Source organism: Salmo trutta, chromosome 34 (genome assembly GCF_901001165.1).
Source record: "Salmo trutta chromosome 34, fSalTru1.1, whole genome shotgun sequence".
Taxonomy (NCBI): domain Eukaryota; kingdom Metazoa; phylum Chordata; class Actinopteri; order Salmoniformes; family Salmonidae; genus Salmo; species Salmo trutta.
In genome coordinates this window covers 28,751,586-28,772,684 of record NC_042990.1, presented here as the reverse complement: position 1 = coordinate 28,772,684, position 21,099 = coordinate 28,751,586, and the positions used below count along the sequence as shown (strand labels likewise).

The 21,099-nt window shown below is 45.3% G+C and overlaps 1 protein-coding gene across 3 annotated transcripts in view; it reads right to left on the bottom strand.

Annotated features, from left to right (window-relative positions):
- LOC115173958 (cyclic AMP-responsive element-binding protein 5) overlaps positions 1 to 20,889 on the bottom strand; it is a 33,169-nt gene extending 12,280 nt beyond the window's left edge. The window contains exons 1-5 of one of the 3 annotated variants that reach the window (XM_029732484.1): positions 20,742 to 20,889; positions 5,716 to 5,782; positions 5,451 to 5,541; positions 3,778 to 3,887; positions 1,763 to 1,947 (exon numbers count right to left, since the gene is read on the bottom strand). In XM_029732484.1, coding sequence (XP_029588344.1) covers positions 1,763 to 1,947; positions 3,778 to 3,887; positions 5,451 to 5,541; positions 5,716 to 5,769 — 440 coding nt within the window. In that variant the 5' untranslated portion in view covers positions 5,770 to 5,782; positions 20,742 to 20,889. Of the gene's footprint in view, positions 1 to 1,762; positions 1,948 to 3,777; positions 3,888 to 5,450; positions 5,542 to 5,715; positions 5,783 to 20,287; positions 20,690 to 20,741 lie in introns of those variants that run through there. The other 2 variants (XM_029732482.1, XM_029732483.1) reach the window with 2 other exon arrangements.
- Between the last annotated feature and the right edge of the window lie 210 nt (positions 20,890 to 21,099).

Genomic DNA, 21,099 nt, shown 5'->3' with positions numbered 1-21,099 from the left:
GCTGGAGTTGGTCGGGGTTGGGCCCGGGCTGAAGCAGGGGCTGGAGTTGGTCGGGTTGGGCCCGGGCTGAAGCAGGGGCTGGAGTTGGTTGGGTTGGGCCCGGGCTGAAGCAGGGGCTGGAGTTGGTCGGGGTTGGGCCTGGGCTGAAGCAGGGGCTGGAGTTGGTCGGGTTGGGCCTGGGCTGAAGCAGGGGCTGGAGTTGGTCGGGTTGGGCCGGGGCTGAAGCAGGGGCTGGAGTTGGTCGGGGTTGGGCCCGGGCTGAAGCAGGGGCTGGAGTTGGTTGGGTTGGGCCCGGGCTGAAGCAGGGGCTGGAGTTGGTCAGGTTGGGCCCGGGCTGAAGCAGGGGCTGGAGTTGGTCGGGTTGGGCCCGGGCTGAAGCAGGGGCTGGAGTTGGTCGGGTTGGGCCCGGGCTGAAGCAGGGGCTGGAGTTGGTCGGGTTGGGCCCGGGCTGAAGCAGGGGCTGGAGTTGGTCGGGTTGGGCCCGGGCTGAAGCAGGGGCAGGAGTTGGTCGGGGTTGGGCCGGGGCTGAAGCAGGGACTGGAGTTGGTCGGGGTTGGGCCGGGGCTGAAGCAGGGGCTGGAGTTGGTCGGGGTTGGGCCGGGGCTGAAGCAGGGGCTGGAGTTGGTCGGGGTTGGGCCGGGGCTGAAGCAGGGGCTGGAGTTGGTCGGGGTTGGGCCCGGGCTGAAGCAGGGGCTGGAGTTGGTCGGGGTTGGGCCCGGGCTGAAGCAGGGGCTGGAGTTGGTCGGGTTGGGCCGGGGCTGAAGCAGGGGCTGGAGTTGGTCGGGGTTGGGCCCGGGCTGAAGCAGGGGCTGGAGTTGGTCGGGGTTGGGCCGGGGCTGAAGCAGGGGCTGGAGTTGGTCGGGGTTGGGCCCGGGCTGAAGCAGGGGCTGGAGTTGGTCGGGTTGGGCCGGGGCTGAAGCAGGGGCTGGAGTTGGTCGGGGTTGGGCCCGGGCTGAAGCAAGGGCTGGAGTTGGTCGGGGTTGGGCCCGGGCTGAAGCAGGGGCTGGAGTTGGTCGGGGTTGGGCCCGGGCTGAAGCAGGGGCTGGAGTTGGTCGGGGTTGGGCCCGGGCTGAAGCAGGGGCTGGAGTTGGTCGGGTTGGGCCCGGGCTGAAGCAGGGGCTGGAGTTGGTCGGGGTTGGGCCCGGGCTAGAGCTTGGGACCAGATGACTGGTTTGTGTCAACGGCCGAGGGAGAGATGACGGGTGAGGAAATATGGGGAGAGATGGAGAGAAAGAGATGCAAAGGGAAAGACAGAGTGATAGATAGGGGGATGGGGGTTGAATGGGACCAATGGTGTATTTTAATAGCCAGTAGCTCCTCCCTCCCTCCCTCCCTCCCTCCCATCTCTCTCTCTCTCTCTCTCTCTCTCTTCAATTGTTTTCCCTCTCCCCCATCTCCCCATCCCCCCTCTCTCTCGCTCTCTCTAATTCATTAAGGCCTAATAAATGAGACTGTCTGGGGAATGACAGCCTGCTACAGACAGAATGAGTTATGGTTAGGACAGCAGAGGGGGAGGGGTGAGAGCTACAGGGAGGGAGGGAGAGAGAAAGGTGAGAGAGAGGGGTGAAAGGTAGAGGTAGAGGACAGTAGCATGTTGACAAGATGTGTTTGTGTGTGTATGTGTGTGTGTGTGTGTGTGTGTGTGTGTGTGTGTGTGTGTGTGTGTGTGTGTGTGTGTGTGTGTGTGTGTGTGTGTGTGTGTGTGTGTGTGTGTGTGTGTGTGTGAGTGGGTGTGTCTGAATCTTTGTCTCTGTGTGCTTACCCTGAGTGTGTGAGCATGGAGTGGGCCTGGGTGATGACTGAGTTGGACTGGGCAGAGGGCAGTGCTTGCTGTCCAGCCATACTGCAGCTTAGACCCCTCATACCACCATGGGACTGTGGTTGGTGTTGGGAGTGTGACTGGGGTTGGTTCACACATGATGATCCATTCTGAGGGAGACTCTGAGTCTGAGAGACAAGGAAGAGAAGACTCGTTTTAATATGCATTCTGTTGTTGTTTGAATGAATACACACTTCTACATACCAATTTTACATCTTGGAGTGTGTGGCATTGTGTGTGAGTGTGTGTTGTGGGTCTGCGGCAAAGTGTGTGTGTGTGCGTGAATGCGTGTGTGTGCGCGCGTGTGTGTGTGTGTGTCTGTCCGTCATGTGTCAGTCTGTCTAGCTGCTTACCCTGCCAATAAGAACGTGATCACCTGGTGTTTCTTACCTGCCGCAGGTCAAATATCTAAACCTGCCTGAATGTCTGTCTGTCTGACTCTCACTCACCAGTCACTCAATACTTCCCCGTCAGTCAAAATACCTGCCAACCTGGCAGTGGTGTAAAGTACTTAAGTAAAAATACTTTTAAGTACTACTTAAGTAGTTTTGGGGGGTATCTGTACTTTACTTCACTATTTATATTTTTGACCACATTTACATTTACTCCACTACATTCCTAAAGAAAATAATGTACTTTTTACTACATACATTTTCCCTGGCACCCAAAAGTACTCGTTACATTTCAAATGATTAGCAGGACAAGAAAATGGTCCAATTCACTCACTTATCAAAAGAACATCCCTACTACCTCTGATCTGGCAGACTCACTAAACACATGCTTCGTTTGTAAATTATGTCTGAGTGTTGGAGTGTGCCCCTGGCTATCCGTAAATTTAAAAAACAAGAAAATCGTGCCATCTGGTTTGCTTAATATTAGGAATTTAAAATGATTTCTACTTTTACTTTTGATACTTAAGTATATTTGATCAATTCCATTTTCTTTTGATACTTAAGTATTAAGACTTTTACTCAAGTAGGACAGTTGGGTACTTTTTCCACCACTGACCCTGGTGACGGTCTCCTATTTGCTGGTCTGTTCCATTTGCTAGTTTCATACAACAGCCTCGAAACCTTGCTGGCTCTTTCTGGGTATCTGTAGAGCACATTGTGACAATTGCTGATGTAAAAAGGGCTTTTGAAAATATATGTGATTTGATTTGAAAACTAGCATGCAAGACTATCAGTATGCTCTCTTGATACGGTGTTTGTTTAATGTGCTAGTACAGTAATTACTGTCATGATAAATTACAGTTTTGTTAGTTCAAGTCCATAGAGATAGAAAACTCTATTGCCCAAAAAGCCTGTTTTAGCATGGGCAGTGCCATTGAGGACTTTCACCATTTTGAAGTAGTCAACTGGGTGGAACTTCCTATGGGTTAAGGAAGGATCACATAATTCCATCCAGGTCACCAGGAGCCAATGAATTATACTGTGGCTCAGTTGGTAGAGCATGGTGTGTGCAACTCCAGGGTTGTGGGTTTGATTCCCACGAGGGGCCAGTACAAAAAAAAAAAATGCATGAAATGAAATGTATGCATTCACTACTGTAAGTCGCTCTGGATAAGAGCGTCTGCTAAATGACTAAAATGTAAATGCAAATATTCCATTACTGCAGGTATATCGCCAACCTTGGCTTTATACCAGTTCAAACAACACACTCAAGGTGGCAGAGTGCACCCTTTCAGTTTGTTTGCCAACTCATAGAAGTAGTAGAAGTGGAGATGGCCTTCAATGGCACTGGCCGTGCTCTCACAAATGCCATAATTGGACATATAAAATGAAGCAATGTCTATGCTAGTCGGAAACATTTAACTGGTTGTACACGTGCCTCGTTCAACGAATCAGAAAGTCTGACATTTTGGAGTTTCCTAGTTCCAGCTAGCATATGTTCAAGTCTCATCCGCTTGCTCTATATGTCTGAGGTTTCATGGGAAATGTAGTTTTTTCGGGTGTAACCTGTTTATTGTTCTGCTCCTCCTGTGCCTGGCGGAACTCCTGTTCGATCTCATTGAAGAGGCCCACCTCCTCACAGTTACGCAGGAAACGGGTCGGCGTTGGGGTCTGGTCTGATCACACAGCACAGAGAGAGCAGACAGACGTTAAGCATCAAACAGATATCATAACAACCATGATATTGTTACATTTACATTGTAGTCATTTATCCCGAGTGACTTATTAGGTTTGAGTGCCTTGCTCAAGGGTACATCAACAGATTTTTCACCTAGTTGGTCCAGGGATTCTGGCCCAATGCTCTTAACCACTAGGCATATGGAGGTACACAGAGAGGTTTTGGTTGTGGCAGAGACAGATCTAAATAGCACTTCAGGCAGCTTACAGCTGGCATGGTTTCAACATCACTGGAACTATGTTCAACCTGCTTTGTGTATCCTTCCCTACACCACCATGACAGCCTTCCCAGCCACAGGCTCAGGAGCAGATCACGATGCTGTAGGGTGATGTTGCCCCTAGCCACTGATCTTGGGTCAGTTTTGTGTCTTCCTCACTAATGGCTAAGGTTAGGATTGGGGGTGGGGAAGCTGATCCTATATCTGTAGGGGAAACTTCACCCCAGAGCGATCACCATAGTAACCAAGATAAGATCAGACAGAGACTGATTCTCTCACCTATAGTCTAAACTATCAGGGTTGAAAGGTCGCGAGGTCAGGAATCAAGAGTCACAAGCTCGGCACTCCTTTGTTTTGACAGGACATTTCCTCCAGGAGGGCTGAGTGTCTACAGGCCCCTGCAGGATAGAACCTGGCTGGTGTGGGTCAAAGGTCAACAGAGATGTTTAAGCCCAGAGACAGACAGCCGTTGCCACGGTAACAGACAGACAGGGTCTTCGTCTGGCCTGCATGATTGAGAGTGTGTTTTTGTCTGAGGCTGAGCCTTGGCCACCAGTGCTCTAGTCTGCTGTGGACTGACTGTTCTCGTCTCTGTATGGGCTGCAAATACTATAATATCTTACCACTACTGGTTAGCAATACAACTCATCAGTATACTGTACTGTTCTCTACGTCATCATTTTATCATCAACCACAGAAGAGGTCCCACGCGCATGCAAGCATGTAAGCACACACACACACACACACACACACACACACACACACACACACACACACACACACACACACGAACATGCATACACATGCTCACACACACACGCATACCCACACACACGGACACACAGGCACACATGCCTGAACCAGACAACACTACGCTTGAGTGACAGACAGTCGGTCAGAGAGGTGAAGGGGGGAGGGAGGGAGGAGAGAGGAGAGGGGGAGGGATAAGACTTAGAAGGACACTTGTATTCTACCGATCGGAAGGGACGAGAAATATTGTCATACCAGTCAGACACACAAACTCTATACTAAAAAATCCTGACAGACTGAGAACATTAGTGAAACATAAATAAAGAACTCTGGGTAATAAGTTAATAAGGGTCAGGGTGAAACAGGGGAACAGAGAAAGATAGAATGAAATAGTCAGGGTGAAACAGAAAAGGAAAAAGAGGGACAATCTATGGCAGTGGAGGTTATCCTTGACTGGAAACAGAATAGAAATAATCATCATTACAAAACTAATGTCCTCTCTATGCTGTCTACATCTATACATGTTATTCTCACCTGCGAGAGGATCAGCCTTGGTGGAGGAGAACTTGAGGGTCATCTCATGCTTGTGTCTGTGGATCATCAGGTGGTCTTCTGTTTGGAAACACTGTATGGGGGCGAAGAGAGAGAGAGGTCAACTTAGCATGCTCACTAAAACATTGATTTATGGAATGACTTAAGTGGCATAGATGTATCAAATCTGACTTATGATAAAATAAGATATTAGATATCAAATCATCATGCAGTGAGGAGATTGTTTACTAGAGGTCCACACACACACCTGCGAGCAGCCAGGAGCGCTGCACCTATAGGGCCGGTCCTGTTCATCATTCATCTCTATTACAAACCTACAGTCAGAAAGACAAGAGAGACAAACCCACAGTCAGAGAGACAAGAGGAGAGACAAACCCACAGTCAGAAAGACAAGAGGAGAGACAAACCCACAGTCAGAGAGACAAGAGGAGAGACAAACCCACAGTCAGAGAGACAAGAGGAGAGACAAACCCACAATCAGAGAGACAAGAGGAGAGACAAACTCACAATCAGAGAGACAAGAGGAGAGACAAACCTACAGTCAGAAAGACAAGAGGAGAGACAAACCCACAGTCAGAGAGACAAGAGGAGAGACAAACCCACAGTCAGAGAGACAAGAGGAGAGACAAACCTACAGTCAGAAAGACAAGAGGAGAGACAAACCCACAGTCAGAGAGACAAGAAGAGAGACAAACCCACAGTCAGAGACAAGAGAGACAAACCCACAGTCAGAAAGACAAGAAAGACAAGAGAGACAAACCCACAGTCAGAAAGACAAGAGAGACAAACCCACAGTCAGAAAGACAAGAGAGACAAGAGAGACAAACCCACAGTCAGAGAGACAAGAGGAAAGACAAACCCACAGTCAGAGAGACAAGAGGAGAGACAAACCCACACTCAGAAAGACAAGAAGAGAGACAAACCCACAGTCAGAAAGACAAGAAGAGAGACAAACCCACAGTCAGAAAGACAAGAAGAGAGACAAATCCACAGTCAGAAAGACAAGAAGAGAGACAAACCCACAGTCAGAAAGACAAGAAGAGAGACAAACCCACAGTCAGAAAGACAAGAAAGACAAGAGAGACAAACCCACAGTCAGAAAGACAAGAGAGACAAGAAAGACAAACCCACAGTCAGAAAGACAAGAGGAGAGACAAACCCACAGTTTGAGAGACAAACCCACAGTCAGAAAGTCAAGAGGAGAGACAAACACAAATGGTCAGCATTTTAAGAGTGACTTAAAGTCAGCAACAATTTGGACATCCTTTTGGTTTAAGATCAAGTCAGATGCGATCTGACATAATCAAATCCCAATAACACTGAGTATACAGTATATACAGTATACATGACTAATACAACTTGAAATGAATCCAATTCTAGCAGTAGTGGCCCATACCCACTGATGATGAATGACTGCTGGGACGGAACCTTATCTCAAAGACAATGATCCAGTCAGGGTCACTGTGAGTGTGACACACCGTAGGGCCCTGAGTTTTTCCAAATCAGTATGTGACAGAGAAGATTCAGGGCATCATTTTCATAGTGAAAAAGAATTGTACAAACTGCAAAAATGACCATAAACCTCATTATAATTACATTTTACATTTTAGTCATTTAGCAGACGCTCTTATCCAGAGCGACTTACAGTAGTGAATACATACATTTTCATTTCATGCATTTTTTTTGGTACTGGCCCCCCGTGGGAATCGAACCCACAACCCTGGCGTTGCACACACCATGCTGGCGTTGCAAACACCATGCTCTACCAACTGAGCCACAGCTTGATTTAATTACAAACTTTTCTTCAACAATGTGCCTTATAAACAGACAAATGGCTGTTAATATGTCGACTAGACCTGACTGAATGACCCTGCTCTTAGGTAGAGGTGGGCGTTATGGACAAAAATGGGTAACACTTTACTTGACACCCAGCGTCATAACACACTAGGACATGGTCATAACCATGTCAAAATGTCATAACAGCTGACATAACTTGTCATAACATGGTCATAACACTGTCATGACCCATATATTTACACCTGTTGTGACATGTATTGTGTTATTTTATGGCTGATTATGACACATACATAAGAGTGTCAAAACCCATATATATTCAGATGTGTTTTTTCCCTGCCAAGAAGTTTCCTTTTGTTTGAAAGTTGTTTTCTTAATTTCTTTGTTGTTTTGTAATGAATTCTTTACAGTCACATTTTTTTCCCTCTGATTTTAAATAACTTGTAGAAAATACACTCTATGACACTGTCAAGGAGCATTATGACCATCCTGTGTCACTTTACTTAAACTAAGAAAATAAACTTTATGACACTGTCAAGGAGCATTATGACTATCATAATCATACAAGCCAGATAAACCTATTATGTACATGCAATTATGTCATTCATCAGTCAAAAAGAGAGTGTCTTGTCCTGCTAATGAAATCTGCTCCTGCGTTCATCCAATGTCATCCGCAACTGAGCATTGGGGTCGGTACATGTCTGACATCAATGTGTATGCAATTACAATGCTAATTTAATATGGTCAATTTCAGAAAATGTTATATAACATAAACATACTGTTGACAAGTAGGTTATGGTGTAAAGTTTTGGAATGTTTTGCCTTGTTTGTTAGGTTTTGTGGGTTTTGAAACTTATTTAGGTGTCATAACCAGCCATAAAACAACGCAATAAATGTCACAACAGGTGTAAATATGTGTGTCATGACAGTGTTATGACCATATTATGACAGGTTATGACAAGTTATGTCTACTGTTATGACATAATGACATGGTTACGACCATGTCATAACGTGTTATGACGCTGGGTGTCAAGTGTTAACCAAAAATTCATATTGCGATAAATTGCCTGAATTGATGCTTTAATAATAAATAGAAGAATAAGTTTATAACATTAATGTGCACAACTGTTCTTTAAATGACCTTTTCAACTACTACTACTAGACTGATGCTTGTAGCCAATCGCCAATATTAGCAAACTTATTTCATTTCAAACTTCACATTTCTCTAGTATAGGCTACTTATCGTAATGATATGAACAGCACATCTCTTGACTTGAGACGTGATTTAAGCTTAAGTAGACTGTAGGCCTATGCTGTCATTCCCTTTGTTAGAGAGCACTGAAGAAGTCCCATTTCTGAACAACACAAGAATTGAGACTTGAGAAAGACTTGAGAGAGATTTGAGAGTGAGGGACAGAGGGTTCATGCCAACCCCAAGCTGACCCCTACCACAGCAGTGAAATGAAGACGGAGGAGGGAGGAGGAGGGGTTGATGGGGGTAATTATGAATTATTAGAAGTGCAAGCCCTTCATTTTCCACTGAGACCAGGATCTAGTGAACTCTGACACGCCAGACATTCCTCATGGCCGTGTCGAATGCGTCCCGCGGCCCAGGGCTCTGGTCAAACGTTGTGCACTATATAGGTAATAGGGTGCCATTTGGGATGCAGACAGAGGTGTGTCTGAGTCAGGACACAGATTTTCAGGAGAGCTGATGCCTGGGTCTTATGAGGAGAGCTGATGCCTGGGTCTTATGAGGAGAGCTGATGCCTGGGTCTTATGAGGAGAGCTGATGCCTGGGTCTTATGAGGAGAGCTGATGCCTGGGTCTTATGAGGAGAGCTGATGCCTGGGTCTTATGAGGAGAGCTGATGCCTGGGTCTTATGAGGAGAGCTGGGTTGGTTGGTTGGTTGGTAAACTCTTCAAAGGTGTTTTATTTCTTAACTGGCAGCGTCCTCTGAGAAGGCCGCTCCTGTCAACTTTAGAAAGACAACAGAAAGGCACCCACAGGTTATGCTGCCAATTGCCATCTTTATTGACAATGTTTTGATCCACAACGATCTTCGTAAGGTCACTTTATATCAAGGCAATTATGGTTTCAGCTTGTGCTCTTTATGACCTTAGTCTCTCTAGCCTTGAAGATGGAGTCCTTAACGGTCAAACTGCCACATCCGTTTCTGATATTACAACAACAAAGACTGCAAACAACCAACACTGTTTTTTTCCTCAGACATTATTGCATGTACGATAGAAAAGCAGCATATGCACTGCAATTTTTTTTCACCTTGATGCTCGATGCTCCCCAGCTCTGCATCATCAACAAAACAATAACATTGGCTGTGGGGCGGACAGTGGCGCTGTTTCCCCTACTGCGGATTCCATCAGTGACCATGATGACCAGCCCTGAGCATGGATGCAGAATACACCAGTCGTTGGTTGGCCATAGAGGTTAGCCACCATACTTGTCATTCAGCAACATTACAGCGGTCACTAAGGCAACTATTTCTGTGGTGAAGTGTGATTCATCACTCCAGAGAACGCGTTTCCACTGCTCCAGAGTCCAATGTCGGTGAGCTTTACACCACTCCGGCCGACGCTTGGCATTGCGCATGGTGATCTTAGGCTTGTGTGCGGCTGCTCGGCCATGGAAACCCATTTCATTAAGCTCCCAACGAACAGTTCTTGTGCTGACGTTGGTTCCAGAGGCAGTTTGGTACTCGATAAGCAGTGTTGCAACAGAGGACAGATGAGATTTAGGCGCTTCAGTACTCGGTGGTCCCGTTCTGTGAGCTTGTGTGGCCTACCACTTCACGTCTGAGCCGTTGTTGCACCTAGACGTTTCCACTTCACAATAATAGCACGTACAGTTGACCGGGGCAGCTCTAGCAGGGCAGATATTTGACAAACTTACTGGTTGGAAAGGTGGCATCCTATGACGGTGCCACGTTAAAAGTCACTGAGCTCTTCAGTAAGGCCATTCTACTGCCAATGTTTGTCTATGGAGATTGCATGGCTGTGTGCTCAAATTATATACACCTGGCTGAAATAGCCAAATCCACCAATTTGAAGGGGTGTCCACATACTTTTGTATTTTTATTTTACTGTAGACTCCTCTCTTCTTTAACAATACTACGTTGTTTACTGTAGACTTCTTTAACAATACTACATTGTTTACTGTAGACTTCTTTAACAGTACTACGTTGTTTACTGTAGACTCCTCTCTTCTTTAACAATACTACGTTGTTTACTGTAGACTCCTCTTCTTTAACAATACTACGTTGTTTACTGTAGACTCCTCTTCTTTAACAATACTACGTTGTTTACTGTAGACTCCTCTCTTCTTTAACAATACTACATTGTTTACTGTAGACTCCTCTCTTCTTTAACAATACTACGTTGTTTACTGTAGACTCCTCTCTTCAGAACGGGACTACGTTGTTTACTGTAGACTCCTCTTCTTTAACAATACTACGTTGTTTACTGTAGACTCCTCTCTTCTTTAACAATACTACGTTGTTTACTGTAGACTCCTCTCTTCTTTAACAATACTACATTGTTTACTGTAGACTCCTCTCTTCTTTAACAATACTACGTTGTTTACTGTAGACTCCTCTCTTCTTTAACAGTACTACGTTGTTTACTGTAGACTCCTCTCTTCTTTAACAATACTACGTTGTTTACTGTAGACTCCTCTCTTCTATAACAATACTACGTTGTTTACTGTAGACTCCTCTCTTCTTTAACAATACTACGTTGTTTACTGTAGACTCCTCTCTTCTATAACAGTACTACGTTGTTTACTGTAGACTCCTCTCTTCTTTAACAATACTACATTGTTTACTGTAGACTCCTCTCTTCTATAACAATACTATGTTGTTTACTGTAGACTCCTCTCTTCTTTAACAATACTACGTTGTTTACTGTAGACACCTCTCTTCTATAACAGTACTACGTTGTTTACTGTAGACTCCTCTCTTCTATAACAGTACTACGTTGTTTACTGTAGACTCCTCTCTTCTTTAACAATACTACGTTGTTTACTGTAGACACCTCTCTTCTATAACAATACTACGTTGTTTACTGTAGACTCCTCTCTTCTATAACAATACTACGTTGTTTACTGTAGACTCCTCTCTTCTATAACAATACTACGTTGTTTACTGTAGACTCCTCTCTTCTATAACAATACTACGTTGTTTACTGTAGACACCTCTCTTCTTTAACAGTACTACGTTGTTTACTGTAGACTCCTCTCTTCTTTAACAATACTACATTGTTTACTGTAGACTCCTCTCTTCTTTAACAATACTACGTTGTTTACTGTAGACTCCTCTCTTCTATAACAGTACTACGTTGTTTACTGTAGACTCCTCTCTTCTTTAACAATACTACGTTGTTTACTGTAGACTCCTCTCTTCTTTAACAATACTACGTTGTTTACTGTAGACTTCTATAACAGTACTACATTGTTTACTGTAGACTCCTCTCTTCTTTAACAATACTACGTTGTTTACTGTAGACTTCTATAACAGTACTACATTGTTTACTGTAGACACCTCTCTTCTTTAACGGCACTACATTGTTTACTGTAGACTCCTCTCTTCTTTAACAATACTACGTTGTTTACTGTAGACTCCTCTCTTCTATAACAATACTACGCTGTTTACTGTAGACTCCTCTCTTCTATAACAATACTACATTGTTTACTGTAGACTCCTCTCTTCTTTAACAATACTACGTTGTTTACTGTAGACCCCTCTCTTCTTTAACAATACTACGTTGTTTACTGTAGACTTCTTTAACAGTACTACATTGTTTACTGTAGACACCTCTCTTCTTTAACAATACTACGTTGTTTACTGTAGACTCCTCTCTTCTTTAACAGTACTACATTGTTTACTGTAGACTCCTCTCTTCTTTAACAATACTACGTTGTTTACTGTAGACTTCTTTAACAGTACTACATTGTTTACTGTAGACACCTCTCTTCTTTAACGGCACTACGTTGTTTACTGTAGACTTCTTTAACAATACTACGTTGTTTACTGTAGACTCCTCTCTTCTTTAACAGTACTACGTTGTTTACTGTAGACTCCTCTCTTCTATAACAGTACTACGTTGTTTACTGTAGACTCCTCTCTTCTTTAACGGCACTACGTTGTTTACTGTAGACTCCTCTCTTCTATAACAATACTACGTTGTTTACTGTAGACTCCTCTCTTCTATAACAATACTACGTTGTTTACTGTAGACTCCTCTCTTCTATAACAATACTACGTTGTTTACTGTAGACTCCTCTCTTCTATAACAATACTACGTTGTTTACTGTAGACTCCTCTCTTCTATAACAATACTACGTTGTTTACTGTAGACTCCTCTTCTATAACAATACTACGTTGTTTACTGTAGACTCCTCTCTTCTATAACAGTACTACGTTGTTTACTGTAGACTCCTCTTCTATAACAATACTACATTGTTTACTGTAGACTCCTCTCTTCTATAACAATACTACGTTGTTTACTGTAGACTCCTCTCTTCTTTAACAATACTACGTTGTTTACTGTAGACTCCTCTCTTCTATAACAGTACTACGTTGTTTACTGTAGACTCCTCTCTTCTTTAACAATACTACGTTGTTTACTGTAGACTCCTCTCTTCTATAACAATACTACGCTGTTTACTGTAGACTCCTCTCTTCTTTAACAATACTACGTTGTTTACTGTAGACTCCTCTCTTCTTTAACAATACTACGTTGTTTACTGTAGACTCCTCTCTTCTATAACAATACTACGTTGTTTACTGTAGACTCCTCTCTTCTTTAACAGTACTACGTTGTTTACTGTAGACTCCTCTCTTCTATAACAATACTACGTTGTTTACTGTAGACTCCTCTCTTCTTTTTTACCTTTATTTTACTAGGCAAGTCAGTTATTTTCAATGACGGCCTAGGAACAGTGGGTTAACTGCCTTGTTCAGGGGCAGAACGACAGATTTGTACCTTGTCAGCTCGGGGATTTGATCTTGCAACCTTTCAGTTACTAGTCCAATGCTCTAACCACTAGGCTACGCTGCCGCCCCAAAAGTATATAGTGTACACACACTTCACTTAGGTAGGTTTAGCCTGAGAGAGAGTGGGGATATTTTGTTTGTTTTTTATTTAACCTTTATTTAACTAGGCAAGTCAGTTAAGAACAAATTCTTATTTACAATGATGGCCTACCCCGGCCAAACCTTAACCCGGACGACGCTGGGCCAATTGTGTGTCGCGCTATGGGACTCCCAATCACGGCTGGTTGTGATACAGCCTGGAATCGACCAGGGTCTGTAGTGACGCCTCTAGCACTGAGATGCAGTGCCTTAGACCGCTGTGATACAGCCTGGAATCGACCAGGGTCTGTAGTGACGCCTCTAGCACTGAGATGCAGTGCCTTAGACCGCTGTGATACAGCCTGGAATCGACCAGGGTCTGTAGTGACGCCTCTAGCACTGAGATGCAGTGCCTTAGACCGCTGTGATACAGCCTGGAATCGACCAGGGTCTGTAGTGATGCCTCTAGCACTGAGATTCAGTGCCTTAGACCGCTGTGATACAGCCTGGAATCGACCAGGGTCTGTAGTGACACCTCTAGCACTGAGATGCAGTGCTTTAGACCGCTGGGAGCCCAAGTGACGTTTTGGTTGAGGGGGATATATGGGCACTCACACTAGGAGGGGTTGAGAGATCTAAAAGGTGAGTGACAGAGAGAGGATGAGTGGTATAGAGAGATTTACACTGAGTGTATAAAACATTATGAACATGATATAGACTGTCCAGGTGAATCCATGTGAAAGCTATGATACTTTTTTGATGTCACTTGTTAAATTCACTTCAATTAGTGTAGATGAAGGGGAGGAGACAGGGTCAAGATTGACTTTAAACCTTGAGACAATTGAGACATGGATTGTGTTGTGTGCCATTCACAGGGTGAATGGGCAAGAAAAAAGATTTAAGTGCATCTGAACAGGGTATAGTAGTAGGTGCCAGGCGCACCGGTTTGTGTCAAGAACTGCAACACTCCTGGGTTTTTCACGCTCAACAGTTTCCTGTGTGTATCAAGAATGGTCCACCACCCAAAGGACATCCAGCCACCTTGACACAACTGTGGGACAACTGTGGGACAAATTGGAGCCAGCATCAACATGGGCCAGCATCCCTGTGGAACACTTGACACCTTGTGAGTCCATGCCCCGACGAATTGAGGCTCAATTCAATATAAGGATGGTGTTCTTAATGTTTTGTACACACAGTGTAAAAGGTTAGTGACTGACAGAGAGAGAGAGGAGGGGTAGAGATATAAAAGGTGAGTGACTGACAGAGAGAGAGAGGGGGTAGAGATATAAAAGGTGAGTGACTGACAGAGAGAGAGGAGGGGTAGATATATAAAAGGTGAGTGACTGACAGAGAGAGAGAGAGGAGGGGTAGAGATATAAAAGGTGAGTGACTGACAGAGAGAAGAGGGGTAGAGATATAAAAGGTGAGTGACTGACAGAGAGAGGAGGAGGGGTAGAGATATAAAAGGTGAGTGACTGACAGAGAGAGAGGAGGGGTAGAGATATAAAAGGTGAGTGACTGACAGAGAGAGAGGAGGGGTAGAGATATAAAAGGTGAGTGACTGACAGAGAGAGAGGAGGGGTAGAGATATAAAAGGTGAGTGACTGACAGAGAGAGAGGAGGAGGGGTAGAGATATAAAAGATGAGTGACTGACAGAGAGAGAGGAGGGGTAGAGATATAAAAGGTGAGTGACTGACAGAGAGAGAGGAGGGGTAGAGATATAAAAGGTGAGTGACTGACAGAGAGAGAGGAGGGGTAGAGATATAAAAGGTGAGTGACTGACAGAGAGAGAGGAGGGGTAGACATATAAAAGATGAGTGACTGACAGAGAGAGAGGAGGGGTAGAGATATAAAAGGTGAGTGACTGACAGAGAGAGAGGAGGGGTAGAGATATAAAAGGTGAGTGACTGACAGAGAGAGAGGAGGGGTAGAGATATAAAAGGTGAGTGACTGACAGAGAGAGAGGAGGAGGGGTAGAGATATAAAAGGTGAGTGACTGACAGAGAGAGGAGGAGGAGGGGTAGAGATATAAAAGGTGAGTGACTGACAGAGAGAGAGGAGGGGTAGAGATATAAAAGGTGAGTGACTGACAGAGAGAGGAGGAGGAGTAGAGATATAAAAGGTGAGTGACTGACAGAGAGAGAGGAGGAGGGGTAGAGATATAAAAGGTGAGTGACTGACAGAGAGAGAGAGGAGGGGTAGAGATATAAAAGGTGAGTGACTGACAGAGAGAGGAGGAGGGGTAGAGATATAAAAGGTGAGTGACTGACAGAGAGAGAGAGAGGAGGGGTAGAGATATAAAAGGTGAGTGACTGACAGAGAGAGGAGGAGGGGTAGAGATATAAAAGGTGAGTGACTGACAGAGAGAGAGGAGGGGTAGAGATATAAAAGGTGAGTGACTGACAGAGAGAGAGGAGGGGTAGAGATATAAAAGGTGAGTGACTGACAGAGAGAGGAGGAGGGGTAGAGATATAAAAGGTGAGTGACTGACAGAGAGAGAGAGGAGGGGTAGAGATATAAAAGGTGAGTGACTGACAGAGAGAGAGGAGGGGTAGATATATAAAAGGTGAGTGACTGACAGAGAGAGAGAGGAGGGGTAAAGATATAAAAGGTGAGTGACTGACAGAGAGAGAGAGAGGAGGGGTAGAGATATAAAAGGTGAGTGACTGACAGAGAGAGAGGGGAGGGGTAGAGATATACAAGGTGAGTGACTGACAGAGAGAGGAGGAGGGGTAGAGATATAAAAGGTGAGTGACTGACAGAGAGAGAGGAGGGGTAGAGATATAAAGGTGAGTGACTGACAGAGAGAGAGGAGGGGTAGAGATATAAAAGGTGAGTGACTGACAGAGAGAGAGGAGGGGTAGAGATATAAAAGGTGAGTGACTGACAGAGAGAGAGGAGGGGTAGAGATATAAAAGGTGAGTGACTGACAGAGAGAGAGGAGGGGTAGAGATATAAAAGGTGAGTGACTGACAGAGAGAGAGGAGGAGGGGTAGAGATATAAAAGATGAGTGACTGACAGAGAGAGAGGAGGGGTAGAGATATAAAAGGTGAGTGACTGACAGAGAGAGAGGAGGGGTAGAGATATAAAAGGTGAGTGACTGACAGAGAGAGAGGAGGGGTAGAGATATAAAAGGTGAGTGACTGACAGAGAGAGAGGAGGGGAAGACATATAAAAGATGAGTGACTGACAGAGAGAGAGGAGGGGTAGAGATATAAAAGGTGAGTGACTGACAGAGAGAGAGAGGAGGGGTAGAGATATAAAAGGTGAGTGACTGACAGAGAGAGAGGAGGGGTAGAGATATAAAAGGTGAGTGACTGACAGAGTGAGAGGAGGAGGGGTAGAGATATAAAAGGTGAGTGACTGACAGAGAGAGGAGGAGGAGGGGTAGAGATATAAAAGGTGAGTGACTGACAGAGAGAGAGGAGGGGTAGAGATATAAAAGGTGAGTGACTGACAGAGAGAGGAGGAGGAGTAGAGATATAAAAGGTGAGTGACTGACAGAGAGACAGGAGGAGGGGTAGAGATATAAAAGGTGAGTGACTGACAGAGAGAGAGGAGGGGTAGAGATATAAAAGGTGAGTGACTGACAGAGAGAGGAGGAGGGGTAGAGATATAAAAGGTGAGTGACTGACAGAGAGAGAGAGAGGAGGGGTAGAGATATAAAAGGTGAGTGACTGACAGAGAGGAGGAGGGGTAGAGATATAAAAGGTGAGTGACTGACAGAGAGAGGAGGAGGAGGGGTAGAGATATAAAAGGTGAGTGACTGACAGAGAGAGAGGAGGGGTAGAGATATAAAAGGTGAGTGACTGACAGAGAGAGGAGGAGGAGTAGAGATATAAAAGGTGAGTGACTGACAGAGAGACAGGAGGAGGGGTAGAGATATAAAAGGTGAGTGACTGACAGAGAGAGAGGAGGGGTAGAGATATAAAAGGTGAGTGACTGACAGAGAGAGGAGGAGGGGTAGAGATATAAAAGGTGAGTGACTGACAGAGAGAGAGGAGGGGTAGAGATATAAAAGGTGAGTGACTGACAGAGAGAGAGGAGGAGGGGTAGAGATATAAAAGGTGAGTGACTGACAGAGAGAGAGGAGGGGTAGAGATATAAAAGGTGAGTGACTGACAGAGAGAGAGGAGGGGTAGAGATATAAAAGGTGAGTGACTGACAGAGAGAGGAGGAGGGGTAGAGATATAAAAGGTGAGTGACTGACAGAGAGAGGAGGAGGGGTAGAGATATAAAAGGTGAGTGACTGACAGAGAGAGAGGAGGGGTAGAGATATAAAAGGTGAGTGACTGACAAGAGGAGAGGAGGGGGTAGAGATATAAAAGGTGAGTGACTGACAGAGAGAGAGGAGGGGTAGAGATATAAAAGGTGAGTGACTGACAGAGAGAGAGAGGAGGGGTAGAGATATAAAATGTGAGTGACTGACAGAGAGAGGAGGAGGGGTAGAGATATAAAAGGTGAGTGACTGACAGAGAGAGGAGGAGGGGTAGAGATATAAAAGGTGAGTGACTGACAGAGAGACAGGAGGAGGGGTAGAGATATAAAAGGTGAGTGACTGACAGAGAGAGAGGAGGGGTTGAGATATAAAAGGTGAGTGACTGACAGAGAGAGAGGGAGGGGTAGAGATATAAAAGGTGAGTGACTGACAGAGAGAGAGGAGGGGTAGAGATATAAAAGGTGAGTGACTGACAGAGAGAGAGAGGAGGGGTAGAGATAAAAGGTGAGTGACTGACAGAGAGAGAGGAGGGGTAGAGATATAAAAGGTGAGTGACTGACAGAGAGAGAGGAGGGGAGGGATATAAAAGGGTGAGTGACTGACAGAGAGAGAGGAGGGGTAGAGATATAAAAGGTGAGTGACTGACAGAGAGAGAGGAGGGGTAGAGATATAAAAGGTGAGTGACTGACAGAGAGAGAGGAGGGGTAGAGATATAAAAGGTGAGTGACTGACAGAGAGAGAGGAGGGGTAGAGGTATAAAAGGTGAGTGACTGACAGAGAGAGAGAGGAGGGGTAGAGATATAAAAGGTGAGTGACTGACAGAGAGAGAGGAGGGGTAGAGATATAAAAGGTGAGTGACTGACAGAGAGAGAGGAGGGGTAGAGATATAAAGGTGAGTGACTGACAGAGAGAGAGAGGAGGGGTAGAGATATAAAAGGTGAGTGACTGACAGAGAGAGGAGGAGGAGTAGAGATATAAAAGGTGAGTGACTGACAGAAAGAGAGGAGGGGTAGAGATATAAAAGGTGAGTGACTGACAGAGAGAGAGAGGAGGGGTAAAGATATAAAAGGTGAGTGACTGACAGAGAGAGAGAGAGGAGGGGTAGAGATATAAAAGGTGAGTGACTGACAGAGAGAGAGGAGGGGTAGAGATATAAAAGGTGAGTGACTGACAGAGAGAGAGGAGGGGTAGAGATATAAAAGGTGAGTGACTGACAGAGAGAGAGGAGGGGTAGAGATATAAAAGGTGAGTGACTGACAGAGAGAGAGGAGGAGGGGTAGAGATATAAAAGATGAGTGACTGACAGAGAGAGAGGAGGGGTAGAGATATAAAAGGTGAGTGACTGACAGAGAGAGAGGAGGGGTAGAGATATAAAAGGTGAGTGACTGACAGAGAGAGAGGAGGGGTAGAGATATAAAAGGTGAGTGACTGACAGAGAGAGAGGAGGGGTAGAGATATAAAAGGTGAGTGACTGACAAAGAGAGAGGAGGGGTAGAGATATAAAAGGTGAGTGACTGACAGAGAGAGAGGAGGGGTAGAGATATAAAAGGTGAGTGACTGACAGAGAGAGAGGAGGGGTAGAGATATAAAAGGTGAGTGACTGACAGAGAGAGAGGAGGGGTAGAGATATAAAAGGTGAGTGACTGACAGAGAGAGAGGAGGAGGGGTAGAGATATAAAAGGTGAGTTACTGACAGAGAGAGAGGAGGGGTAGAGATATAAAAGGTGAGTGACTGACAAAGAGAGAGGAGGGGTAGAGATATAAAAGGTGAGTGACTGACAGAGAGAGAGGAGGGGTAGAGATATAAAAGGTGAGTGACTGACAGAGAGAGAGGAGGGGTAGAGATATAAAAGGTGAGTGACTGACAGAGAGAGAGGAGGAGGGGTAGAGATATAAAAGGTGAGTGACTGACAGAGAGAGAGGAGGGGTAGAGATATAAAAGGTGAGTGACTGACATAGGAGGGAACATAAAAAAGTGAAGACAGGCACAGCAGGATTAGAGCACAGAGAGAGAGAAGGAAAGAAAGAGAGAGAAATAGGTGGTGGTAGAAAGAGGGAGGGCGGAGGGAGATCGAGGGAGGGAGTGTTGTGGACACACACACCCTATTCCCTAAGTGCACTGCTTTTGACCAGGGTTTTGATCAAAGGTAGTACACTATGTAGGGAATAGCTGCCTTGTGGGGTGCATGGAGAGCGCTGTCAGAGTTAGGCCACAGAGATGGAGGGAAGGAGTGTGCTGAGGAACAGCGCAGGGCAGGCTGAAACCTGCTCTGAAGCAGTCACCATACTCCTCCCTGCTCCACAGAGACGGAGGTGACTTCATAGGTGTGTGTGTGTGTGTGTGTGTGTGTGTGTGTGTGTGTGTGTGTGTGTGTGTGTGTGTGTGTGTGTGTGTGTGTGTGTGTGTGTGTGTGTGTGTGTGTGTGTGTGCACATGTGTGTGCACATGTGTGTGTCACTGTTATCATCATCATCATCATCATTATCACCCCCACAATCTTCATCACTACAACCATCTGAATCTGAATACTAGTTTCTAGTTTTGACTAGGTTACTAGGCTACTGAAATTGTATTACAAACTCAAACATGGGCTATAGTATGATGTGTCATGTTTTAGGGCTAAACAATGATTGCACTAACGCAAAAGACAATAACGTTTAACAAATCACTCGGCATCATATGGAAACACACACACACACACTCTGAATTCACCTGTCAGTTTGATTTCACAAAATGCTTGTCGTGCGCAAAAACTTCAGCAGTTGTTTTCGAAACAATCAACTTCCAACTTCCCTTTTTCTGTAGTCTGTACCAAGTCCTAAATGAACCCAGATCACCTACGGATAAACTGCTACTTCACGTACAGAACATCTGATAGCCTTCAGTCTAATGTGAAGAACATGACCCGCGTTAAATGGATCAACCCGAGCCCCTCATAAACAAGCCGACACCGTTGGGGATTGCGGTCACCCCCCCCCCCCAAATAGACAAGCAGCTCGTTGATGAACCAAAGCGGGACCAGCACTGCACACACCAAACTTTAAGAAAGCAAAATAAAAAATGTATCGCAAAATCTACCAAATACTGAACTCGTTCCAGTCTAAAAATGATTTTGAATACAGCCGAACAGTTGTGGGCTATAGAAAGTTCGTTGTGATAAACTTACCCAACAAGTGGAGCGGACAAGCGGCACTGAGTTGAGAGGAACCACGTTGGACTGAAGCAGGATTACAATACATTCTATTTACAGAAGCATTACATCACCCCTAGGGTGACGTCACGTGGGATTCCTGAACTTCTAAATCATTGCGGTCCCTTCGGAGGGGGCGTGGTTATCTACTACCCGGGCTCGGAATGCGTATTATAGGCAACAGTAGGCTGGCATCTCGCTCAAACCTCCACCGCCTTCAACAGCTGTCTGTCTGCCTGGGACTGGGTGCGCGGGACGCGACGGTACGCCAGACAGGCCTTGGGGACAGAGGCATCGAGGGAACTGGGAAGGAGATCAGGGGAGAAGGGGGAGG